The following is a 26,679-nucleotide window of genomic DNA, read 5'->3' on the forward strand; positions in this document are numbered from 1 at the left end:
CATTTCCCCACTGGCGCTGCCTTTCCTCACTTTGTACCCACCTTTGCTGTTTCTGAGATGGTTATCACTATGCTTTCTCCCTTGATTAGCAACTCCATTACACTAGTACTCTTTTCTTATCATCATTAGTGTCCTGCAGCTGCTTAAGTTATGGTCTTGTTAAAGGCACCATGACTCAGGATGGGCATCAGCACATGTACTTTCAGTGCTTGACTGCTGGAGGTTCAGTCCAGAGGGACCTCGACACCTCTGGGGATTTGGCCAACAGAAACCTGAAGGTTTGGAAGGAAAAGCTGCAGAACAACTGCATGCAGCAGCATGGGCAGTGACCATACCAGCTAGGGAGTGCCCTGAGGAGAAGGGCCTGCGAGTCATGATGGCTGCCATAGGAGCCCGTGGGCTTTGCATTTCAAAAGGAAAGTGGAGAGACTGGAGGGGGTCCAGAGGAGGTCTGCCAAATGGAGTGAGGAGCCTAAAGCAGGAGGTGTGAGGAGAGTCTGAGGGAGCTGGGCCTCTCTAGCCTGCTGAAGTGGAGGCATGGGGCAACCTAATAAGAGCCTAAACCTACCTGGAGAGGTGACAGATCCAAGCTCTCTTTTTGCAGTGGCCAGTGAAAGAGGCAACGGCCACAAACTGCCTCTTGGCAGGAAAATAGGAAAGATAAAATGGACTAGGATGAGTGTTTCTGTGATCTCCACCTTTGGAAGTCGTCTTTGCTCCACAAAGTGACAGCCAGCCTGGAGGCTGGACTAGAGTCCCCCTGTAGTCTCTTTCCCACCAACCATTTCAGGAGCCTGAGCCTTGACCATGTGCCCCAGGAGAAAAGCTTAAGGTGGAGGTGAGGGTCTCTACATCATGTGCTCACAGGACAATTTGGGTTGGAAGGGCGCTCAGGTGATCTGTAGTCCAATGCCCAGCTCCAAGCAGGGCCAGCTCTGAGGTCAGACCAGGTTCCTCAGTAAATGTCAGCATCCAGAGAGAGAGTTTAGACATGAAGCTGGCATCTAGGCCACCATTACAGAAATGGAGACGAGATCTTTGGCCAGCTCCCTGAACACAGCTGTCAGTATACCATGCCTCCTGAGATTCCTGGGAACATCCACCTTCTTGTCCAGAAGAGTGGCTTCCTTAGGCAAGTGTCCTGGCATATCTCCAGAGCATGGGGTGCTTTAGCTGGAAACAGAACTGAAAGCCTCTGACCTGGGTACTATCAACTTCATGGCTAAAGGAGAGGGAGATGGAGGGATCTCAGCATTTCCAGCTTCCTGCAGAAGATTTAAGGCCTCAGAGAAAGGAGGTGAAGACAACAGTTTTGGACTAGCATAGCCTCTAGATCATTTCACTTGTGAAGGCTCTGCTTCAATCGTTGGCACCCAGAAACCTCACCTGCTTTGCCTTTCTCTCCTCCCAAAACCTGACCAAACGACAGGAGGTAAGGCAGCAGAAAGGCCCTTAGGCCTCTGTGAATCAGCTGGGGTCTGGCACTTGGAGGGCTATGGTGCCATTCCATTGCACATCTCATAGAGAATCAAGCTGGGAAGTGAGTCTGCAATTCTGTATCAGTAAGGTCCATGGACAGGCAAGGCTGTGTCTATGGGTGTGTCTGGAGACCCGTACACCTCCAGCATAGATCCAGCTGGGGCTGAAACTCAGGCCTGGATTCGATGAGCTCCTGGGCCCATGGACAGAGATGCAGGTAGAGGCCCCAGGTGAGGCTGGTCATGGCCATGAAGGCCTATGGATGCTCTCAGGGCCCTGACATGGGATCCCATGGGATCCCACCTGCCCGTGCCCTCAACAGTTCTCACTCCCTGATGTGCAGGGTCTGCTCTCTGCACCTCTCCTTCCCCATTTCCCTGGGAATCTGTGAGACAACCATTTCTTGGTCACTACAGCCAAGGCTGACACTGCTCTTCACATTCCTGATGAGCCCTTCCTCTTTTGGAAGTATCAGGTCCAGGTTAGCAGAAGACTGGGTGGCTCAGAAGCTGAGCCACACACAGGCTGCTGTCTAACCTGTTGCCTGTCCCATAGAGAACCTCCATTTATCTTAGCTACCTTGAAATCCCACAGTGCATGTTCCACTTCTTATAATCCCTGTAGGTCTCTCCTCAAGACGCTGTATCTCCAGCAACTACAAAAGCCATGGGAGCTGTCCTTCCCCACCTCACCTCTTATTCCACTGATGTGGCAGCTCCGTGATGGCACACGGGGCTCCTGCTCTCTGTGCCCCAGGCTGTGGGCTTTGGTGCCCATTTGGGCTGCAGCACCTCAGATGTGGCACCAGGGCCAAGGGCAGACTTGTCACATGGAAACCTGGTCCCCAGAGGTGGGAGCCCGTGTGTGGCAAGGCTTGGCTTCCCAGCAGAGGCATGCTGGAGTGGGTGGCAGGTGGTGCCATAATGATGGATGAGGTTCCCCCACGGAGAGCAAAAGCTGCAGTCCCCAAGGGCAGAGAGCAAGAGGCCTGGGCCGTGCAGCCCTGGCAGGAGAGGGCTTTGCTGTGCCAGGTGACTCTGCAGCACCGTGGGGCCTGTGCCAGAGGTGGAGCTGATCTGCAAGAAGGACAAGGTGCTGCTGAGAAAGTCCCTGGGGGAGGACAGCCTGTGACCCAGCCACACTGTGGACATCATGTTGGGGGCCAACTGGCCAGATGATAGCAGCTCTGCAGAGAAGGACCTTGGCGTCCCAAGAGAGAAGCAGCTGAGCAGGATGTGAATTGCACCCTTGCGGCAAAGGCCAACAGCCTCCTGGGCTGCATTAGGAAAAGCCTTGCTGGCAGATGGAGGGAGGTGACCCTTCGCCTCTTCTCAGTAACTGGGGAGGCCCCATCTGGAGTGCTGTGTCCAGTGCTGGGCTCCTCACTACAATAAAGTTCTTGACCTACAAAAGCAAGTCCAGCAAAGGGTGACAAAGCTGTTTTAAGGGACTGCAGCATCTTTCATAGGAGGAAATGCTGAGAGATGTGGGACTGTTCAGTCTGGAGAAGAAAAGGCTCGGAGGGATCTTGTTAATGTGTATAAACACCTGATGGGAGAGCATGAAGACCAGGGAGCCAAACTCTTCGCAGTAGTTCCCAGTGCCAAGACAAGGGGTGATGGACACAGCTAAAAACACATGAAATGCCATCTGAATCCAAGAAAGCACTTTTTGACTGTGAGGGTGGTCAGCCACTGGAAAAAGTTGCCAAGAGAGGTTGTGGAGTCTCCATCCATGGAGATATTCCCAACCCAGCTAGACAAGGTGCTCAGCAACCTGCTCTAGCTGACCCTGCCTCACTTGGAGGGTTGAACTACAGAATCTCCTGAGGTCCCTACCAAACTCAACATTTCCATGATTCTGTGATTACGAAGGAGAAAAGTAAGAGAGAAAGAAAGGAGCAACACCTAGCCTTGACCACAAATACAGTGGGATCCCATGGAGAGGACCTAAGCAGGAGCATGGGAGAAGTGTGAGAAGGAAGGAGCAGCAGAGATGTTCTGTAGTGACTGTTAGCGCCCTCCGCACCATCCGCCCTGCTCCTTGTGGTGTTGGGGAAGGTAGAAGAAGTGGGAACAATGGAGTAATTTGAGCCTGGGAGAAAGTGTGAGGGGAATGGTCTTTAATATTTTTGTCATTGCTTCTCACAATCTAAATATCTTCATAATTGGCAAAAGTGAATTTGATCTTCCCCAAGTCAATGGGTCTTTACCCATGATGGTATTCGGTAACTGATCTCCTTTACTTTATCTTGACCCATGAGTTATTCCATCTTATTTTCTCCCTTTGTCTTGTTGAGGCAGGGGAGTGAGTGAGCAGCTGGGTGGGTGTCTGGCTGCTGGCCAGGCTAACCCTCTACAGGACCACCACATCAGGACTGCTGCATCCAGCATGGGGCTTCCCAGCACAAGAAAGACCCTGACAGACTGGAGCAAGTCCTGCAGAGGCCAGAAGGGTGGCTGGGACCTGGAGCACATTCTGGACAAGGAGAAGCTGAGAGAGATGGGTTCTTTAGAAATCGTTCAGAACAAAACACAGGAGCAAGAACCCAGGCCAGTTGGTGGGATCTCACTCAGTGGAGATATTCAGTATTTGTTGAGACAAGACCATGAGCACCTGTTCAAGCTGCATCTGTCCGGGATCTGGCTTGGCTGAGAGAGCAGCTGTGGCAAGAGCTATGGGGCTTGCGTGCAATAAATGTCAGTAGGAAACTGGCTCCCTTTTTCTTAATACTGGTGGTGGAGTTGGGTATCACTGAGCCCCGGAGGAGGATGGGGCTGACCATGCAGGAAACGTCCCTCTTCTCAGGGCTGGGGTGTACGGACAGAGATGGAAATGTCCGGTGTGTGGGACTGATCTGGGACAGTTTTCCCAGGGCAGCTTCCTGAGGATGTCCAGGGAACATGGCACAGACCAAGCCCCTCTCTTCTGCACCTTTGGAGCTGTGCTTCCTTCACCATGATGCCTGACTCTGCACTGTCAGCACCCTGCTGGGGGCCCCCACCCTGCACACTCACACAGCTTAGCTCTACACTGGGGCTTTCCTCTCCCAGGCACTTCCCAGCTCAGCCCAGCCCCTCCCCAGCTCTCCCCACCTCCCCTGCCCTCTCCCCAGCCCAGCAGAGCAGCCCAGCCTGGGCTGGCCCCACGGCAGTGCCCACCGCAGGGTGCTGCAGAGCTCTGGGCACTCACCCCACAGCCCCAGCCCCTCTGAAGGGCACAGCAGCTCCTGGGGGCAGAGCGGAGGGGGTTCAGGCTCCCCATCAGCCCCAGGGCTGGTGCTGGCTCCAAGGGCACAAGGAAGCAGAGGCCATGTACTCTCTGGCTCTCCTGAATTCATATTGTAGGTGATGCTCAATCCTGACTGAATTTCCCCCTCCTCTGCTCCCACCAGCCCCACTCCCCAGGACGGCATGAGAGTCCTGGGGCTTCTCAGGCAGCTCCTGCATCTCTCCACTCTGCCTTTCTTCTGCCTGCTGGGCTCCTACTGACTCCCATGGCAGAGTCCTTGTTTTGCATACCTCAATTTAATCATAGAATCATAGAATCGTGAAGGTGGGAAAGGACCTCAGAGATCATTGAGTCCAACCTCATAACCCAACTGCCTGGTCCACCTCTAAGCCCTGTCCCCAAGCACCACATCCACAGGATTTTTGAATACTTCCAGGGACCATGATTGTACCACTTCCCTGGGCAGTCTGTTCCAATGCCTACCCACTCTCTCTGGGAAGAAATTTTTCCTAATATCTAATCTAAATCTCCCCTGGCACAACTTGAGCCCATTTCTTCTTGTCCTATCACTTGTTACCTGGGAGAAGAGACCGACCCCCACCTCACTACAGCCTCCTTTCAGGTAGTTGTAGAGAGCAATAAGGTCTCCCCTCAGCCTCCTCTTCTCCAAACTAAACAACCCCAGCTCCCTCAGCTGCTCCTCGTAAGACTTCTCCTCTAGACACTTCAACAGCTTCAATAGCTTCATGTTTTGCTTTTGGGGGAGTTCACATCTGAGGGCCATTCACCTTCTGAGCCTCCATTCATTGCAACCCCAGGGCATGTGGGGAGTCCCCATCCTCTCCTCTCCTCACCCCTCCAGATTCATTTCCAGAGAGTCTGGTATATGCCATCACTCCTGTCATACATGAAGAAACCTGAGGAGAGAAAGGGAGCTCATGGACCATCTCCCCTGCACCTGGACACCAAGAAGAGAGCTTTTAAATCCAGAATACTAGGTCCAGTGGAACCCAATAGTACCATGATCTTAACTCCCAAAACACTGAGAACACAAGGAGATCAGACTCTTCAAAAAAACAATTCCTTGGACATTTTCTTGGAAATACCTTTGGAGGAAGAGCCCAGCCTTCAGGCACTGGACCTGGGAGATTCTGTTTTATTGAAGAGCTGCTATTGGGCATGCCACATCTGACAGAGTGTTGTGCAAGAGTCAGACACAATAAGATCATGCCTCAAGACAAGTAGTATAAGCCCAGAAAATTATCTATAAGCAGGATTATCATGAGAGAAGAAAACAGACTCCTGGCCTAAGAAAGACTCTGGGAAATGTGCAGAGAAGGGAAGGCAGGTTATTGTCTGTGAAACAGCATCCATTGGGCCAGTTTCCATAGGACATCCTTGAGCTCCTGGTTCCTCATGCTGTAGATGAGGGGGTTCACTGCTGGAGGCACCACAGTGTACAGCACTGTCACCACTAGGTCCAGTGCTGGGGAGGAGATGGAGGGAGGCTTCAGGTAAGCAAACATGGCAGTGCTGACAAACAGGGAGACCACAGCCAGGTGAGGGAGGCACGTGGAAAAGGCTTTGTGCCGTCCCTGCTCAGAGGGGATCCTCAGCACGGCCCTGAAGATCTGCACATAGGACACCACAAGGAAAACAAAACACCCAAAGGCTAAACAGGCACTACCCACAAGAAGCCCCACTTCCCTGTGGTAGGAATGTGAGCAGGAGAGCTTGAGGATCTGGGGGATTTCACAGAAGAACTGGTCCAGGACATTGCCTTGGCAGAGGGGTAGGGAAAATGTATTGGCAGTGTGCAGCACAGCATAGAGAAACCCAGTGCCCCAGGCAGCTGCTGCCATGTGGACACAAGCTCTGCCGCCCAGGAGGGTCCCATAGTGCAGGGGTTTGCAGATGGCCACATAGCGGTCGTAGGCCATGACAGTGAGAAGACAGTATTCTCCTACAATGAAGAAGACAAAGAAAAAGACCTGTACAGCACATCCCAGGTAGGAGATGGCCCTGGTGTCCCACAGGGAATTGGCCATGGAGTTGGGGAGAGTGGTGGAGATGGAGGCAAGGTCGAGGAAGGACAGGTTGAGGAGGAAGAAGTACATGGGGGTGTGGAGGCGGTGGTCACAGGCTATGGCGGTGATGATGAGGCCATTGCCCAGGAGGGCAGCCAGGTAGATGGCCAGGAAGAGACAGAAGTGCAGGAGCTGCAGCTCCCGTGTGTCTGCGAAAGCCAGGAGGAGGAACTTGTTCGTGGAGTTGCCATTGGACATCTGCTGCTTCTGGGCATGGAAACTGCCAAAGGAGAGAAAAGAGAAAGATTCAGACAAGCTTCTCTGAGAAAAAAATTTGATTCATTCATTGTGCGATACCTAAGGGCGCTTTTCTTTCCCGGTGGACTGTTACGCAGCTCCGAGGCTTCAGCTCTGGTTTGTGCTGGCTGAGTGTGCTGTGCAGAGCCGTGCCCTCTCCCCAGGGGCTCCTGAAGGGTCAGCCCTGCTTTCCAGCAATGACCCATGGAGGCAGCAACAGCCCAGGGTGTTTGGAGGGAGGCTTCCTGGGGAGGAGTTCCCTGTGCTGCACTAGAGCGGAGGGCAAAAAGCCCAGAAGGAGGCTTTCTTCCCCAGAGGAAGGTGAGAGATGAGGTGCAGCAAATGTGTCTCGTCACAGAGGTTGCTCTGGAAAAGACACAGGCCTGTCCTGGGAGCAGAGGGGTGCTGTGCCAGGTGCAGAGTTCAAAACACCTCTCCTTTCCAGCACAGCTCTGCAGAGTATGAGGAAGAGGACAGGGCAAGGATGCTGATTGGCATGGGCAGATTGGGTGCTCTCAGACATCTCCAAGGTCCTACAGGAGAGCTGTGCCCTTCTGGAGGGATGCTGACAGCCCCGCAGGATTCCCTGTCCAGCAGAATCCGGTGTCTTAAGGTGCTGTCTGCTAAGGGAAGCAGTGTCTCATTGCCCAAGCACTGAGTGCAGTGTCTCGAGCCTGGCAAATGAAGAGAGGGCGTGGGCACCTTGGTCCCATGGAAACACCTCCAGGGCAGTGCCCTCCAGGTCAGGGCCAGAGCAGGCACTCCACACCCCCACCCCTTGCCCCACACCACCAGCGTTCCTGCCAGGGACCCCACGAGCAGGAAGAAGAGCAGCACAAGCAGGTGGAGGACCAAAGCAGAACTCTGTGACTCTCCTCCTAAGGGAAGCAAGGAGAGGAGAGGCGGCCGGGCACTCAGGAAAGCCTTCTCCTTACCCAGCAGAGCACAGCACCTCCCAGTTAGCAAAAGCCCAGGGCAGTCGCTCGCAGCCCCTTTGCCCTGCAGAGGGAAGCGGCCACGTGTCAGGAGAGATGCCCCTCTGCTGTGCCAGAGCTCTGGCTGCACAGGAGGCAACTCCTGCCCTGGACCACACAGCCTTGAGGGCAGAGGCTGTGCTGGGTGGGAGACGAGAGCAGGGGTCTTGCGCAGAGGCAGGTGTCTGCATTGGAGGGGATGGCAGGGAGCTTCCCAACTTCTCCCTCCCCTGCCATTTGGGGTTGGAGGTTCCTAGAGCTCTCGGCCCATGTCTCTGCTGCCTGGAGCTATCCCTGCCGGGAACTGTTGCTCTGCCCTCCAGTTTTTCCCTGTCAGGGATCACAGACCCCATCACCCACTCCTGTCTGCTCAGCTCTGACCTGAAGAAACCTCCCAGCTCCAGGCACTCTCCAGAGGTACTCCCCCCTTGCAGGCAGGAAGGAGCAGGTCAGAGAAACCCTGCTGAGGCCAGCAAAGGAGATGCTGGTGCTCTCTGGAGGGAGAGGAGTGGATGCAAGCAGTTGCCTTGGCTCCTACCAGACCTCCTGATCTCTCAGGGTGGCAGCTCAGGACTCTCAGGCTCCCTCTCCAAACGCAGCAGCGCCTTTTCCCTTTGTCCTGAGACAGCAGGAAACTGAAAGCACAGCCTCAGGAAAGCTCTTTAGCTTTCAGGGATCCCCTGCCTTGCTCTTCCTCTGCAAAAGTCCCCTCTGAAATGCCCTGGGCAGCTCTGGCTGCACACCCTGCCTTCACCCCTTCGCCCTGGTCTAACAGGAGCCCCTGGGCTGGGAGGCCTCCTCACAGACCCTGCAGGCTGGAGCCTATGAACGCTTTCGGAGACCCTTCCCGCAACAGCAGCTGCATTGCCCTGCACCAAGAGACTTACCGTGGCAAGGGCTGCAAAGGTTTCTTCCCTTGCAGCTCCCCTCTCTCCTCCCACTCCAGCCTGCCTTTAATCGCGCCCTGCCCTACTCCTTTGCCCAGAGCCCTGCTGCGCTTGGCAGAGGAGTTGCTCCTCGGCAGAGCTGTCTCTCTGCACTGCTGCCTGCTTACCAGGAGCTCCCTCCACCCCAGGAGCCTGTCTCAGCCCCGGAGGAGGGGACCTGCCCAAGACGTCACGTTCTCTGCCCCCCACCCCACTGGGCGCTCCCTCCAGGTGTCCCTGGGGCTCTCCAGGAACCTGCTTGGGAAGAGACTGAAGGAATCACCACTGTTGCCTCTCTCACCTCTGCAGAGACATTCCTTTGCAGCAGTGCCCTTGCTGCTCTCTGAGACACAGTTAGGTTTGCGAATCCCCCTTCCTTGTTCCATCATGAGACAGGACACCTGGAGACTGCCAGGGAGGCATCTCCTTTAGCCATGCTGAGGGAAGGCAATCAGCTTAGTCAGTGGAAGCATCTCATGCTGGATTTGTAGTGCTGGGGCTGGAAGGGACCTCAGCTGCCTCCCATGCCTGCCACAAACCCCCAGGAGGTGGGATTGCCCTTGCTTCAGTCATGGCATCTGTTAAAAATAGGCACCTGTACTCATTTTCTATGGTCCCGTGATCAGAGATGGAGACCAGGAGTTCACACACAAATGCCTGGTGACATTTGAAGTGCCAGATGTACTAAGGCTCCTTAGCCTCACTTTGGTTGAGGCGTGTGTCCCTTAGCATGTCATCTTGGATCCCAAGTTAGCACAGTGTGTTCTGCATGGCTGAATAAGTTTAGAGGTGAAGAAATGTTTGGCTGGTGTGGCTTGGAGGCACATGGTGAATTGCAAAGTAAGCAAAGAGAAAAGTAACCAAAATATAAAAAAATAAAGCAAAAGATATGTATTATTGCACTTTACATATTTTAAAATTCTTTATGCCCTCCTCATCCCTGTAGATTTCTTTCAAAATATTTGTCCTGTGGTGAGGCAGGAGGGATAGATTGGTTTGCGTTTGGGTTTGTCTTGGACCAGTTCTTCTTGAAGTTCCCCAGATCCTCAAGCTCTCCTGCTCACATTCCTACCACAGGGAAGTGGGGCTTGTCACGATTAGTGCCATTTATGCCATTCAATGTTTTGATTCCACTGTGTTGTCCTATGTGCAGATCTTCAGGGCCGTGCTGAGGATCCCCTCTGAGCTTGGACAGCACAAAGCCTTTTCCACGTGCTTCCCTCACCTGGCTGTGGTCTCCCTGGTTGTCAGCACTGGCGTGTTTGCCTACCTTAAGCTCCCCTCCATCTCCTCCACAGCTCTGGATCTGCTGATAGCTGTTGTTGACTCGATTGTACCTTCAACGCTGAACCCCCTCATCTACAGCCTGAGGAACCAGGAGCTCAAGGATGCCCTGAGGAAACTGACTGGACGTTTTTCAGCAGCCGTACACTGCCTACCTTTTTCTGTACATGACTCCCACTGTATGTCATGACAGGCCAAGCATCTTTCCTTCTTTATATTTTTTTTTTCCCACTTCTGATGATGTTATTTTTAAAGAAATGTCATTATTCATCCTCCTTTTACTTAAGTATCCACCCATCTTGTATGACCCAGAGTCTCTGTGTAAATGGGGAGCCAATCTCTTATTGTATTTAAGCAAAATAAATGAACCTGCAGCAAATTCTTTGTCTAAGATTCACTCTCAGCGTAGCAGGAATGAATGGGAAATGACACCACCTTTCTGGCTGTCGCAGCCTGGGGCAGGCTGCTCTGTCCCTGGAGCAGCAGGAGCTCTCAAGGACCGCAAGGGCCAAGGCTCTTGTGCTGGCCTGGCGAGACGGGATGACCTTTCAGGGTCTCCTGGAGAGGAGACCAGGGGGCAAAGGGTACCAGTGACCTCCTTTTCCTTGTGCCACTGATACTCCCCACTTGTGGGGCTGACCTCCCTCTGCCCTTCAGGAGCGGCTGTGCCCTTCAGAGGGCTGAGGTTGTGGGCTGAGTGCCCAGAGCCCTGCAGCACCCTGCGGTGGGCACTGCCGTGGGGCCAGCGCAGGCTGGGCTGAGCTGGAGAGAGGGCAGGAGAGGGGGAGAGAGGGCAGGGCAAGGAGGAGAGGCTGGGGGGAGCTGGGCTGGGCTGGCAAGTGCCCAGGAGAGAAAATCATCAGTGTAGAGCTTGTACTGTATGACCACGCAGGGTGAGGACTCACACCAGGGAGGGTTGTGGTGCAGAGGCAGGGCTCGTGGATGGGAGCTGAGACATGCAGGTGCAGGAGAGAGGAGGAGGTCGCTCTGTGCCCTTGGTGGCATGGGCAGACCAGGAAGGTGGCCCAGGGCATTTGTCAGCCCCTGGCCTCTCTCATCGCCCATTTCCAACACTGGCAGCTCACCCCAGGTTTATGGGTGAATCTTGCTGCGAGGCCATCTCCATCCTCCTGCTGGTCTCAGTGCCTTTATGGGGGAATGGTGAGCCCTCCCCAGCCCCTCTCCTGGCCCAGACCCCAGCACAGCTGAGAGCAGGGCTGTCTGTGAAGCCTGACGTGGGACATGGCTGGGGCAGGGCAGGGGCTGTGTGCTGGGGGAGGCTGCAAAAGCAGGAGGGTCATGGGACTCCCTGGCCACAGCAGTAACTCACATCAGGTGCTGGGCTGCTTCACAGATGTCCCCAAGCAGCCCTGACTCTCTCCTTTGCTATCATTCCCCCAGCCAAAGTTCTTCTCCGTAACTGTCATAATAAACTCCAAAAAGAACTGCCTACCCTGTTAATCCTTTCCCCATTGGCCATGCATTTCTTGTTTTGCATCCTCTTTTGGTATTTCTGAGATGGCTGCTGTGATAGTTTCCACCTTGGGTAGCAACTCCATGAAGCGCATAAGTCTGCTTCATTACCTCTAGTGTCCTGCAATTCCCCATATTCTTTTGCTTCAGGCACTGGCCCCCAAGCCTTTAGTGCTGACACCTTAGAGTTTCAGTGCAGAGGGACCTTGACACTCTTGTGGATTTGGCCAACAGAAACGTCCTGGAGTTTTGCAAGGCAAAGGGGCAAGGTCTGCCCTGGGGGCAGAATAACCTCGTGCATCAGGACAGGCTGTGACGTGAGCAGCTGAGGAGTGTCCTGAGGAGAAGTGCCAGAGGAGTGCCTGTATTGGTTTTGCATGGCAAGGTTTTGATAGCGGGTGGGGCTACAGGGGTGGCTTCTGTGAGAAGATGCCAGAAGCTTCCCCCACATCCGACAGAGCCAGTGCCAGCCCGCTCCAAGATGGACCCGCCGCTGGCCAAAGCTGAGCAAATCAGCGATGGTGGTAGTGCCTCTGTGATAACATATTTAAGAAGGGGGAAAATACTGCTGCACATCAGCAATATCCCTGACTTGTTTTTCCCTGATTGCAAGTAGGAGATCCAGGTGAGCATCACCTATGTGGGCCATCAGGCAGCTGGGCTGAGAAGCTGGCCCCAAGAACCCACAGAAAGCTCTGGGTCTGTTTGCACCTTGCACTGTCCCCTTCCCATGAGTGTCAGGGTGACTGAAGTCCCCAAGGGTGATGTGGGGTCATTGAACTGGAATTGCTTGAATAAGACTTTGCCCTCTTCCTCACCTGCTTCCAGGTATTTAGCTCCTACCATGATGTCTCCCTAAGGGCCTGTCCTCTGACCCTCACCCAAAAGGCTTTACCCAATCTGATTCCCATCCCATAGAGGACCTCCATACATCCAGGCAGCTCCTACGCAGAGGGCATCCCCTCCTGATCTTCCCCAGCTATCTCTTCTGAAGAGCCTGTATCCATCCATCGCAGCACCTCAAGCTTTCTGACTTGTCCCACCACACCTCAGCAGGTATTTACATCAATGTCACAGCTCTGTGACAGCACACAGGGCTCCAGCCCCTCCTGTCTGTGCCCCAGGCTGAGGCCATTGGTGCACATTTGGGCTGCAGCCCCTCAGCTTGGTGCCACCAGGGCCAACCTCAGACTTGTCACAGATCTTGCACCCAAGATCCTGTGCAAGCCAAGGCTTTGCTTCAGAGCAGAGACATGCTGGTGTGGATGGCAGATGGCAATGTGAGGATGAAATGAGGGGCCCTCAAGGTGACCAAACCCTGTGCTCCCCAAGGCAAGAGAGAAACAGGTTTGGACTGGGCGGCCCTGGCAGGAGAGGGCTTTGCTGTCTGCAATGTCACTGCAGCCCAGAGAGGCTGTGGTGGAGGTGAAGCTGATCTCCAAGAAGAACAGGTTGCTGCTGAAAATATCCTTGACTATGGACATTGTGTGATCCAGGCACACTGTGAAAATCATTCACCTGTGTCTCGATTGTATCATCAAGGAGGTGAATAAAGGATGGGGGTAAGAAGAATCAGCAGCATTTGAAAGTGTTGGCATATGAGAGTTGTGATGTGCCTCGTATTCATGCACTGCCTGCATCTCCTGGATAGACATGGGACAGACCTTGTCTCCCTGCAGCGGTGCCATTCAGTCACGTGCTCATGCACCCCAAATCTATCTGAGATGCCCTGGGGTGTCTGTTATGTACCAGCCTGGGATGGGGACAGCTGTCCCGTGGGTCCTGCACTGCCCAGCCAGCTGGACGCTCCGGTTGTGCTGGGCAGCTTTGGCATCTGAGGTAGGACTACAGGCCTGCATTTGGCCATTAAGCTGAGCGGCTGCCCTGGACTAGCTTAGGCAATGTAGGGATGTCCATTGGAAACCTTTGGTTACACTTAGTGGAGATACAGCTGATGGAGAAGAGACAGACAGACTGAGCTCCCCTGTGGCACGTGACTCCGTCTGGTCAGATGAACACCTCTGTCAGCTGCCCTAAGCATACTGAGGAGGGACAGCTTGGGTTGTCCTGTCATCGTTTTCTACCATTTCAGTTGGCCAAAGGGATTCCCCACCAGCCGCCAAGGCAATGCCCCCAGATGCTGCCCTGTCTCTCACAATTGCTCCATTAGAGCTTGGAGTTTCCTGCACATGTCCTGAACCACCTCTGGCAGCTCCAGTGTCACCAGGCGTTTGCATCGGAAAAGCTCACTCCTGGCCTCTATCCCCATCATTAACACAGCAGCTTAGAGAAGGAGCTCCCAGCTCTTTTGTGCAGCCGAGCTGAGGCAAGAGGCATCCCACCTCCTGTGGGTCTGTGGGGTGCACTGGAGAAGCTGAATGCCCCTCCGGCCTCAGGAATACTGATGAGAGCTGAGATGCTGACGTTGACTTGGCTCAATCCCTGCCCTGCCCAGGTGGCAATGATCCCCTGCCTGTCCCTGCCCACATGCCCTGCCTGACCATGGGAGAGGAACGGGGGTTTCCAGAGGGGAACGCTGACACCTCCCGTAGCTCCACACACCCTGGCAGAGCAATTCCCACTGCAGGAATGAGTCTGTGCAGTGTTTAGGGAGGGAGAGTTGGTGGTGACTTCAGTCTGCTTCAAGTTCTGTTCCCCAGGAGAGACCCTGCTGCCTTTCAGGAGCTGTCAGCCCTGGAGGCCCAGGGACACCTGGAGGGCTCTGGGGGCAGGGGCTGGGGGTAGGAGGCAGAGAAAGTGCTGCCTTGGGCTGGGCCTCTGCTGCTGAGCTGGGCTGGGCTCCTGGGATGGAGGGAGCTCCTGGCAAGTGGGCAGCCCTGCAGAGAGACAGCTCTGCCCAGGAGCAGCTCCTCTGCAAAGCGCAGCAGGGCTGAGGGCACTGCCTGCACGCACCGAGGGGAGCGGAGCGAGGCAGAAAGAGGGTAAAGGCAGTCTGGGGTGCGAGGACACTGAGAGATCATTGTGGAAGAAATCTTCCCAGCCCTTGACACAGTAAGGCTCTGGCAGCAGGGTAAAGAAGCTGCAGTTCCTGGAGAGATCTCCAAAAGCTGGCACATCCCACAGCCTATGGGATCTTTCAGGAGGACTCTCACAACTTCTCTGGTGTGGAGGAGGAGGACATGCTCCAAAGCAGGGCTCCCCTGCCGCACCGTCAGAGGCACAGGGCATGACGGCTGCCTTCTTCCAGGAACGGCCAAAGGGGTGTGAAGGTGGGCGTGCAGCCAGAGGTGCCCAGGGCCGTCCTTCCGAGCAGGGTCCCTGCACGCCAGGGGCTGTGTGCTGGGGCAGGGACTCTGTCACCTGCCAGAGTCAGCACTCAGCCTGCCCAGGGAGCTCCCCATGGCGCTGTGGGGAGAAGCTGTGGGTAGAAGGAGCGATCCTCGGCAGGGCAGTGTCCTTCTGCTGTTGAGAGGGTGCTGTGTGGGTCAGGTTTGCTCTCAGCTCCAGCTCACCCCCACGCATTTCTGAGGGAACTTTTCAAGATGGAGTTCCTGTAAGGGCAGGTGTCTGTCTTTTGAGGTTTCTCCTCTTGGTTGGCTGGGTGGGCTACACATAGCACCAGCATCACCTTTCCAGTCTTATTGGGGTTTGTGGGACCTGCTCTTTAGCCCCTGCACACACGGAGAGGCTGCAGGGCAGAGCTGGGCACACAGGGGCTGAGATGGGGTCTGTGAGCACTGGCAGGGAAGAGACGTGGGGCCAGAGCAACAGCTCGTGGCAGGGACAGCTGCAGGCAGTAGAGATGGGCAGGAAAGGAAGGACCTGCTAAGGGAAGCCCTGTTGCAGGGGAGATCTGGGCACCTCCCGGCCACCCCTGCAGTGCAGATGCCTTCCCTGAGCAACCCCTTCATCTCTCCTCTCCCACCCAGCACAGCCCTCGGCCCTCACGGCCATGGGGTCTGGGGTGGGAGTCACCTCTCTGTCCAGCAGAGCAGCAGAAGAGGCGAAGGGCATCCCTCGTGCCATGTCCCCTTTTCCCACTGACCAGCAATCAGGCTGAGGGCAACTGTCCTGCATTATCACTGTCTGGGAGGTGGCGTGCACAGCTGGGTAAGGGTAACGCTGTCCTGAGGGTCCGTCTGCCTCCCCCCTTGCTTCTTTCAGCCAGACCCTCACTGTATTTTTCCTCATTTCTCCACCTGCCCATTTTAAAGTCATCTTTTTAGTGCTGTCAGACTCCCTGGGGATGGGAATTTCAGCTGCAGAGTCACACACTGATCTTGTTCGTCCATTCATGCAGGCATGTCGATGGGAACAAGCGTCCCAGCTTTCCTCTAATCTGTGGGGCTGTGGGCAAGGCAGCCTGTGGGGCTGGGGAAGGAGTCACTTTTCTCTTCATGAGATGCCAACATTAAGACAATTGGCTATCATCTCCTTAGGGTGTCCTTCCAAGCTGTGAGCTGCCTTCCAGCATGCAAACCTGTCCCATAGCACCTTTGTGTTCTCTGGAAGCCCCATGGAGAAATGCAGAGACTCTATGGCTGAGGAAATGCTGTTGGGTTGGTGAAAGGAGGCATGAGTGTCCTGGGCTAGAAGTGGGGTGCTGAGACCGTGAGAAAGGCTGACATATTTAGTAGTCTGCACTGGATCCCTCTGCTCTCAGCAGTGTCTGGCTGCGTAACATAAGAGTGTGCTTGCCCTCCATCTCAGGAAGGTGCAAGCCCAAGGCAGCTGGGGACGAGACAGAGGGAGTGACCAGATGCCCTCACTGCACTGAGCCACAGGCAATCGTCTTGCCTCGCAGAGCTCACTCTGTTCTCCATGAGAGCAGCAGAAATGCAGAGGGTTTCTGACATCCCAGGACAATCCCTGGAGAGATGGGGGCAACGGTAAGAAACCCCAAGCCTCTCAAACTGCCTTCTGCTATGCCAGTTCCTTGGCACTGGCAGTGCAGATGCTGACAGGCCATTCTGTGTTAGGTGTGGTTTCATCTGGCAAAGTTGGACACCTGCACTTGCCCCTGCCCCCACCATTCCCATGACCCCACTGCTGCAGAGCAGGGCTGACTCCTCAGCAACCAGCGGGCAGGGGCCCTGCTCCTCATGGCACATTCTGCCAGCACCAACCAGAGCTCCAGCCACAGACCTGAGGAAGGTCTCCTGGAAAATGAAAAGGGGGTGTGTGCTGCAGGAGCAGAGTCTATGGGAAAGGGCTTTGATTTTGCTCAGAGAAGTCTCTGCTAGCTTACTGTATTTTCCTCCTTGAACAGTCCACATGCCAAAGTGAAAAAATGTCCAACGGCAGCTCCATCACCCAGTTCCGCCTCCTGGCATTCGCAGACATGCGAGAGCTGCAGCTCCTGACCTTCTGGCTCTTCCTGGCCATCTACCTGGCTGCCCTCCTGGGCAACAGACTCATCATCGCTGCCGTAGCCTGTGACCGCCGTCTCCACACCCCCATGTACTTCTTCCTCCTCAACCTCTCCCTCCTCGACCTGGCCTCCATCTCCAACACTCTCCCAAAATCCATGGCCAATTCCCTGTGGGACACCAGGGCCATTTCCTACCAAGGGTGTGCTGCCCAGATCTTTATGCTCGCCTTCTTGATCTCAGCAGAGTTTTCTCTCCTCACTGTCATGGCCTATGACCGCTACGTGGCCATCTGCAAACCCCTGCACTATGGGACCCTCCTGGGCAGCAGAGCTTGTGTCCACATGGCAGCAGCTACCTGGGGCACTGGGTTTCTCAGTGCTGTGCTGCACACTGCCAATATATATATTCCCTACCTCTCTGCCAAGGCAATGTCCTGGACCAGTTCTTCTGTGAAATCCCCCACATCCTCAAGCTCTCCTGCTCAGATGCCTACCTCAGGGAAGTGGGGCTTCTTGTGTTTAGTACTTTTGTCTTTTTGGGGTGTTTTGTTTTCCTTGTGGTGTCCTATGTGCAGATCTTCAGGGCTGTGCTGAGGATCACCTCTGAGCAGGGACGCCACAAAGCCTTTTCCACGTGCCTCCCTCACCTGGCCGTGGTCTCTCTGTTTCTGAGCACCGCCACATTTGCCTACCTGAAGCCCCCCTCCACCTCCTCCCCATCCCTGAATCGAGTGGTTGCTGCTCTGTACTCAGTGGTGCCTCCAGCAGTGAACCCCCTCATCTACAGCAGGAGGAACCAGGAGCTCAAGGAAGCAATGTGGAAACTGATGACTGGATGTTCTCCAGGAGCTATAGAGTGTCCATCTTCTTCAACATATGACTCATAATGTAACTCATAACAGGCCCAGCCTTTCTTGATTAATTCTTGTTGTTATCATTGTTGTTGGGTAAGTTTTTTCTTTTCTTCTTTTTTAACTTGTGATAATGTTGTCCACAAAGAAATGTGGACACCCCACTTCTACTTCATTCTCTTCCTCACTAGTCTGACCCACCGACTGTGTCAATAAGGAGCTATACTCCTTCTCTAATTAAACAAAATAAATGTACTTGCATTGACTTGTCTGTCTGAGACCCAAGCAACTAAAACTGAACCAAATATTCTTCCTCATAGGTGGAGAAAGGGCAATGGGGCCATCATGCACTCCCCCATATCTACGGAATGGGGAACATTCCCAGCCCTTAGGCAAATCTCTTCCCTCTCTCTCATGACCTGCATAGTGTTTGTGCTTGAGAAAACCCTCATCATCATGCACGTGGTGGCAAACCAGCATCCGCACACCCCCATGGGCTTCTTCTTGGGCCATTTGTCTTCCCTGGAGATCTTCCACAGACCCACCACCCTGCCCCAGCTGATGGCCAGCTGCATGACTGGGGACAGCACCATCTCTGCTCATCACGGTGCTAGTATTGTTTCCTGCACCTTTTGCATGCACTGAGTGTTTAGTACTGGTGACCACACCCTACGATCAGTACTGGGCTGTGTGCCACCCCCTGCTCTCTACAAGACTCATGAACCGGCAGGTCTGTCTCCAGAGGGCAGCTGCCCCTTCACTAGGGGCATTTCTGTCATCTACAGTCATAATTTCAGTCGTGTCCCAGATACAGTTGTGTGGTCCCAGGGGAGCGGACCACTTCTTCTGTGATTTCACCCCATTGCTGGAGCTCTCACACAGTGACACTGTGACACTCGTGCTCTTTGCTCTCATAACCTGCTTTTTAGACCCCATCCTTCCCTTCCTGTTCACATGGTCGTCCTGTGTGCATCAGAGATGCCTCCCCGGGGCAGCTCTCCCATCCAGCGTGGGCAGGCAGAAAGCCTTCTCCACCTGCTCCTCTCACCTCACTAGTGCCACTGTTTTCTATGACACCCTCGTCCTTGGGGGTGTGATGCCCAGAACAGCCCTCCTGAGACAGTTTGACAAAACCCTTTTTCTCCACCATCCTCACATCCCTCTTCAATCCCTTCATCTAAGCCTGTGGACTAGAAAGGTTGGGGGGCACTGAGAAAAATGCTCAGGGAAGCCGTGAGCTGCGCAGAGAAACCATTGGAGCTGTGGGCCTGCAGGAAGAAATCACTTCTGGCTCTCTTCTGAGCCAGCCCAGAGGACCTGGACTGGCGTGTGCTGTGTCCTGGGCACTCCCCTGGAAGGATGGGATATGAAGAAGGCTTTTGGTGTGGGAAGGAGCAGAGAGGTGCTGGTGGAGCTGGCTGGTGGAGCTGGCTGGTGTCATCATGAGACCTCTCTCAAACATCTTGGAAGGGGCAGAGAGATCAGGGAGGTTGCAAGGTCCTCAGAAAAGGCAAATATCAAAGCCATCCTCAAGAAGGGCAAGAAGGAGGACCGGGAGTGTTACAGGTTGGTCAGCTTCACCTCAGCCCCTGGGAAGGTGGCAGGGCAAATGCTCTTGCAGCTATCTCCATCACTTGAAGGACAAGAAAAGGATTGCTGAACCCATGGGGGAGGGGAAAGAAGGGCATGCTGTGTACCTGGACTTTTGCAAGTCCTTGCATGTGGTTTCCCGTGGTCTCCCTGGAGCGGATTGTTGACATCTGGACTGAAGAAGTGGATGATGCGGTGGGTGGGAAGTTGGCTGGACGATCAGGAACAAATCTGTCAGTGGTACAAAGTCCTCCAAGGAGCCAGATACTAGCAGCATCCCTCAGGGATCAGCAAAATTTCTTTAAAGAGTCACGAAAAGCTGGAAATTAAGACTTTTTCAGCTATTACATAGATTTCTTTTTCTGAACTCCTTCCAGTACAGGCTGGGACCAGTCCCAGTACAAACTGGATCCCTTTAACCTCTCTCAGTAGAGTGTGGGCCCTGTCCCAGTACAAACTGGTTCCCTTTAATGCCCTGCAGCAGAGACCGGGCCCTGTCCCATTATAAAATGCATGCCCTGATCACCTCCCAGTACAGACTGGGCCCCCCCTCCCAGTACAAGGAGGATCCCCTGAACTCCTTCCAGTACAGACTGGGACCAGTCCCAGTACAAACTGGAACCCTTTAACCCCTCTCAGTACAGACTGACCCCCCTCCAAGCAGAACCTGGGTCCATTTAACCACTCCCAGTAAAGACTGGGCCCTGTCACATTATAAACTGGATCCTGTTAACCCCTCATAGTACAGAATGGACCCTGTCTGAGTCCAAACTGGTTCCCTTTAACCCCTCCCAGTACAGACTGGGCCCTGTCACATTATAAACTGCATCCCCTGACCCCCTCCCAGGACAGACTGGGCCCCCTCCCAGTACAAAGTGGATCCTTCAAACACCTCCCAGTAGAGAATGGGGCCTCTCCCAGTGCAAACTGGACACATTTAATACCTGCCAGTACAGACTGGGCCCTGTCCCAGTACAAACTGGTTCCTTTTAACCCCTGCCAGTACACACTGAGCCCCCTTCCAGTACAAGCTGGATCCATTTAACGCCTCCCATCACAGACTTTGCCCTGTCCCAGTAGAAACTGGATCTCTTGGTCCCCTTCCCAGCACAGACTGGGTCTCATCCCAGTACAAACTGGATCCCTTTAACACTGCCCAGCTCAGACTGAGCCCTGTCCCAGTACAAACTGCATCCTTTTATCCTTTTCCATTACAGACTGGGCACGTCCTAGTACAAAATGGATCCCAGGATCTCTTCCCAGTACAGGCTCTGTCCCGTCACAGTCCAACCTGGATCCCTTTAACTCCTGCCAGTACAGACTGGGCCCCGTCCCTGTACAAACTGGATCTCTTTAACCTTATAGACTGGGTCTCATCCCTGTACAGACCCCTAACTGCCCCCAGACCCCTAAGGGCCCCCCTGGACCCCTAAGTGCAACCTTGGCACCCCTAAGTGCGTCCATTGGCCATACCCCTGCCTCCCTTCCCTCCACTATGCCATGCCCCATGTGTCCTCTGGCCCCAGCTGCAGCGCCGCTTCTTGACCTTCACCTTGCTGTGGGCCAGCCCCACCTCCCCCAGCACCTTCAGCCCTGGGCTGAGACTCCCCCTCACCTCATCCAGCCTTCCTTGGAGGGAAGCCTCTGCCCAGGTCTTCACCTGAGCTTGGGTGGGCTCAAGGCTTGTCCTCCTCAGGTGGTGCCAGGTGGCCATTAGATCTTTAGAAGGCCTCAAGCTCAACCTTGGGTGTTGACTGAGAAGACAACCCCTCCAGTGGAGACATCAGAAATCCTGAGATAGCTTCAAGGTCAAATCCAAGAGGAAGAAGAGAGGTTGTAGGTGCTGGAGGTCATCTAGTCAAAGCCCACCTTGGAGTGGAGACCACCCCTGGAGATACCCAATGCACGAGTAGTGTCCCTCAGGGGTCCATACTGGGACCAGTACTGTTTAATGTCTTTATCAAGGACATGAATAGTGCGACTGAGTGCAAGTTTTGAGATGCCACCAAGCTGAGTGGTGCAGGTGACACCCCCGAGGGACAGGTTGCCATCCAGAGGGACCTGAACAAGCTTGAGAAGGGGGCCCGTGTGAACCTCATGAGGTTCAACAAGGCCAAGTGCAAGGTCCTGCACCTGGGTGGGGGCAACTCCCAGTATCAATACAGGCTGGGGGATGAAGGGATTGAGAGCAGCCCTGAGGAGAAGGACTTGGGGGGACTGGTAGATGAAAAACTGGACATGAGCCGGCAATGTGCTCTCGCAGCCCAGAAAGCCAACCGTATCCTGGGCTGCATCAAAAGAAGCGTGGCCAGCAGGTCGAGGGAGGGGATTCTGCCCCTCTACTCTGCTCTGGTGAGACCCTACATGGAGTCCTGCGTCCAGCTCTGGAGTCCTCAGCACAGGAAGGACATGGACCTGTTGGAGCGGGTCCAGAAGAGGGCCACACAAATGATCCGAGGGATGGAACACCTCTGCTATGAGGAAAGGCTGAAAGAGCTGGGGGTGTTCAGCCTGGAGAAGAGAAGGCTGCTGTAGGAGGGTAGATTTAGATGGAACACAAGGAAAAAATTTTCACAATGAGGGGAGTGAAACACTTGAACGGGTTTCCCAGAGAGGTGGTAGATGCCCCATCTTTGGAAACATTCAAGGAAAGGCTAGATGGGGCTCTGAGCAACCTGATCTGGTTGTAGAAGTCCCTGCCCATTGCAGGGCAGTTTAACTAGATGACCTTTAAAGGTCCCTTCGCACCCAAACCATTCTATGATTCTATGATTCTATGATTCTATGAATGCTATGACCAGGATTAGAGGGGGCCCTGCCTCCAGCCAGGTGGAGGAAAGGGACAACCGGGTTTACGGGACTGTGTGGATTCGATGGCCTGGAATATGAGACCCGCGGGATTATAAGGCTCTAATGGACACGGGTACACAGTGCACCCTATTGCCATCAAGCTATAAAGGGGCAGAACCCATCTGTGTTTCTGGAGTGACAGGGCGATGACCATGGGACTGTAGGAAAGGAGTGCAGGTGCCTATTTGTAACAGACGCCATGACAGAAGCAAGAGGAATCCCACCTCCTGGGGGTTTGTGGCAGGCATGGGAGGCAGCTGAGGTCCCTTCCAGCCCCAGCACTACAAATCCAGCATGAGATGCCTCCAGTGACTCAGCTCATTGCCTTCCCTCAGCATGGCTAAAGGAGATGCCTCCCTGGCAGTCTCCAGGTGTCCTGTCTCATGATGGGCCAAGGAAGGGGGATTCGCAAACCTAACTGTGTCTCAGAGAGCAGCAAGGCCACTGCTGCAAAGAAACGTCTCTGCAGAGGTGAGAGAGGCAACAGTGGTGATTCCTTCAGTCTCTTCCCAAGCAGGTTCCTGCAGAGCCCCAGGGACACCTGGAGGGAGCGCCCAGTGGGGTGGGGGCAGAGACAGTGACGTCTTGGGCAGGTCCCCTCCTCCGGGGCTGAGACAGGCTCCTGGGGTGGAGGGAGCTCCTGGTAAGCAGGCAGCAGGGCAGAGAGACAGCTCTGCCGAGGAGCAACTCCTCTGCCAAACGCAGCAGGGCTCTGGGCAAAGGAGTAGGGCAGAGCGCGATTAAAGGCAGGCTGGAGTGGGAGGAGAGAGGGGAGCTGCAAGGGAAGAAACCTTTGCAGCCCTTGCCACGGTAAGTCTCTTGGTGCAGGGCAATGCAGCTGCTGTTGCGGGAAGGGTCTCCGAAAGCGTTCATAGGCTCCAGCCTGCAGGGTCTGTGAGGAGGCCTCCCAGCCCAGGGGCTCCTGTTAGACCAGGGGGAAGGGGTGAAGGCAGGGTGTGCAGCCAGAGCTGCCCAGGGCATTTCAGAGGGGACTTTTGCAGAGGAAGAGCAAGGCAGGGGATCCCTGAAAGCTAAAGAGCTTTCCTGAGGCTGTGCTTTCAGTTTCCTGCTGTTTCAGGACAAAGGGAAAAGGCGCTGCTGCGTTTGGAGGGGGAGCCTGAGAGTCCTGAGCTGCCACCCTGAGAGATCAGGAGGTCTGGTAGGAGCCAAGGCAACTGCTTGCATCCAATCCTCTCCCTCCAGAGAGCACCAGCATCTCCTTTGCTGGCCTCAGCAGGGTTTCTCTGACCTGCTCCTTCCTGCCTGCAAGGGGGGAGTACCTCTGGAGAGTGCCTGGAGCTGGGAGGTTTCTTCAGGTCAGAGCAGAGCAGACAGGAGTGGGTGATGGGGTCTGTGATCCCTGACAGGGAAAAACTGGAGGGCAGAGCAACAGTTCCCGGCAGGGATAGCTCCAGGCAGCAGAGACATGGGCAGAGAGCTCTAGGAACCTCCAACCCCAAATGGCATGGGAGGGAGAAGTTGGGAAGCTCCCTGCCATCCCCTCCAATGCAGACACCTGCCTCTGCGCAAGACCCCTGCTCTCGTCTCCCACCCAGCACAGCCTCTGCCCTCAAGGCTGTGTGGTCCAGGGCAGGAGCTGCCTCCTCTGCAGCCAGAGCTCTGGCACAGCAGAGGGGCATCTCTCCTGACACGTGGCCGCTTCCCTCTGCAGGGCAAAGGGGCTGCGAGCGACTGCCCGGGGCTTTTGCTAACTGGCAGGTGCTGTGCTCTGCTGGGTAAGGAGAAGGCTTTCCTGAGTGCCCGGCCGCCTCTCCTCTCCTTGCTTCCCTTAGGAGGAGAGTCACAGAGTTCTGCTTTGGTCCTCCACCTGCTTGTGCTGCTCTTCTTCCTGCTCGTGGGGTCCCTGGCAGGAACGGTGGTGGTGTGGGGCAAGGGGTGGGGGTGTGGAGTGCCTGCTCTGGCCCTGGCCTGGAGGGCGCTGCCCTGGAGGTGTTTCCATGGGACCAAGGTGCCCAAGCCCTCTCTTCATTTGCCAGGCTCGAGACACTGCACTCAGTGCTTGGGCAATGAGACACTGCTTCCCTTAGCAGACAGCACCTTAAGACACCGGATTCTGCTGGACAGGGAGTCCTGCGGGGCTGTGAGCATCCCTCCAGAAGGGCACAGCTCTCCTGCAGGACCCTGGAGATGTCTGAGAGCACCCGATCTGCCCATGCCAATCAGCATCCTTGCCCTGTCCTCTTCCTCACACTCTGCAGAGCTGTGCTGGAAAGGAGAGGTGTTTTGAACTCTGCACCTGGCACAGCACCCCTCTGCTCCCAGGACAGGCCAGTGTCTTTTGCAGAGCAACCTCTGGGTGCAGTCGTCCTGCAGCTGAGAGCGGTGCAAGCCCAGAGCAGCTGGGCACCAGGCTGATGGACAGAGCAGCCCTCCTGCATGGGAGCACTGGCGGAGGTTTGCACTGAGAGCAATGGGGCAAAAGGGGAATGTGACCCTTTCCAAGACCATTTCCCAAGTGGGATGGGGGTGTCTGAATACTAAAGCACAGTGTAACGAGACCCATTTGCTGCACCTCATCTCCCACCTTCCTCTGGGGAAGAAAGCGTCCTTCTGGGCTTTTTGCCCTCCGCTCTAGTGCAGCACAGGGAACCCCTCCCCAGGAAGCCTCCCTCCAAACACCCTGGGCTGTTGCTGCCTCCATGGGTCATTGCTGGAAAGCAGGGCTGACCCTTCAGGAGCCCCTGGGGAGAGGGCACGGCTCTGCACAGCACACTCAGCCAGCACAAACCACAGCTGAAGCTTTGGAGCTGCATAACAGCCCCCCCCCAGGAAAAAAGCACCCTTAGGTATTGCACAATGAATGAATGAAATTTTGCTCTGAGAATCTTCTCTGATTTTTTCTCTTTTATTTCCTTTGGCAGTTTCCATGGCTAGAGGCAACAGATGTCCAATGGCAGCTCCACAAACGGGTTCCTCCTCCTGACATTCACAGACACATGGGGGCTGCAGCTCTTGCACTTCTGGCTCTTCCTGGCCATCTACCTGGCTGCCCTCTTGGGCAACGGCCTCATCATCACCGCCATAGCCTGTGACCACCACCTCCACACCCCCATGTACTTCTTCCTCCTCAACCTCTCCCTCCTCGACCTGGGCTTAATCTCCACCACTCTCCCCAAAGCCATGGCCAATTCCCTGTGGGACACCAGGGCCATCTCGTACTTGGGATGTGCTGCACAGGTCTTTTTCTTTCTCTTCTTCATTGGAGGAGAATACTGTCTTCTCACTGTCATGGCCTATGACCGGTACGTGGCCATCTGCAAACCCCTGCACTACGGGACCCTCCTGGGCAGCAGAGCTTGTGTCCACATGGCAGCAGCTGCCTGGGGCACTGGCTTTCTCTATGCTCTCTTGCACACTGCCAATACATTTTCCCTACCCCTCTGCCAAGGCAATGTCCTGGACCAGTTCTTCTGTGAAATCCCCCAGATCCTCAAGCTCTCCTGCTCACATGCCTACCTCAGGGAAGTGGGGCTTCTTGTGGGTAGTACCTGTTTAGCCTTTGGGTGTTTTGTTTTCCTTGTGGTGTCCTATGTGCAGATCTTCCAGGCCGTGCTGAGGATCCCCTCTGAGCAGGGTCAGCACAAAGCCTTTTCCACGTGCCTCCCTCACCTGACTGTGGTCTCCCTGTACCTCAGCACTGGCATATTTTCCCACCTGAAGCCCCCCTCCATCACCTCCCCAGTTTTAAATCTGGTGGTATCATTTCTCTACACTGTGGTGCCTCCAGCAGTGAACCCCCTCATCTACAGCCTGAGGAACAAGGAGCTCAAGGATTCCCTGAAGAAACTTATGACTGGATGTTTTTAAGCAGCAATGAACTGCCCATCTTCTTCTGCAAATCACATTGCACTCAGAATGTAACTCATTCTAGGCTGAGACTGTCTTTGGTACTTTGTTTTTAGCTTTTCTTAGTTGTAATTATGCTGTCCACAAAAAATGCTTGTCTGCATCCCGCTTCTGTTTCAGTATCCACCTGTTTTTTGTGATCTACGGACTGTGTAAATGAGGAGCCATGTTCTCTGTGTGTTTAAACAAAATAAATGACACTGCAGTGACTTTTTTGTCCATGATCCTTCCCCTGAAACCTTTGTAAAGCTGCAGGTGGAGTACGTTGGTGCAGAGGTGGAGAGGAAAAACAGCCCTGGCACAGCAGCACTGCCAGGGAGCATCAGTTCTTGGTCTTTCCCCAGCTGCTCTCTTTCCACTTCCACACTCTCCTTCTCAGCCCTTGTCTTGGTGCATGGTCGGAGTGCTCTGGCAGCTTGGTCACAGTCCTGTGGTGCGGCAGTCCTGGGACCGCAGGCAGGGACGGGCAATGGGCACCTCTGTGACAGAGCTGGCCTC

The 26,679-nt window shown here is 54.7% G+C and overlaps 2 protein-coding genes across 2 annotated transcripts in view; one reads left to right on the top strand and one right to left on the bottom strand.

Annotated features, from left to right (window-relative positions):
- The window catches only part of LOC309603150 (olfactory receptor 14A16-like), a gene marked incomplete at both ends in the record, with an annotated part of 37,023 nt that extends 10,881 nt beyond the window's left edge, over positions 1–26,142 (top strand). The window contains one exon of the mRNA XM_082338069.1: positions 25,285–26,142. Coding sequence (XP_082194195.1) covers positions 25,285–26,142 — 858 coding nt within the window. The remainder of the gene's footprint in view (positions 1–25,284) is intronic.
- Positions 6,060–10,387, bottom strand: LOC309603252 (olfactory receptor 14J1-like; the record flags this gene model as incomplete). The annotated part of the gene is made up of 2 exons (XM_082338140.1): positions 6,060–7,017; positions 10,374–10,387. 2 exons carry the CDS (start codon positions 10,385–10,387, stop codon positions 6,060–6,062), a joined length of 972 nt encoding a protein of 323 aa, XP_082194266.1.
- Positions 26,143–26,679: the final 537 nt, after the last annotated feature.

Source organism: Platalea leucorodia, assembly GCF_965183815.1.
Source record: "Platalea leucorodia genome assembly, contig: HAP1_HAP1_SCAFFOLD_24, whole genome shotgun sequence".
NCBI classification, from domain to species: domain Eukaryota; kingdom Metazoa; phylum Chordata; class Aves; order Pelecaniformes; family Threskiornithidae; genus Platalea; species Platalea leucorodia.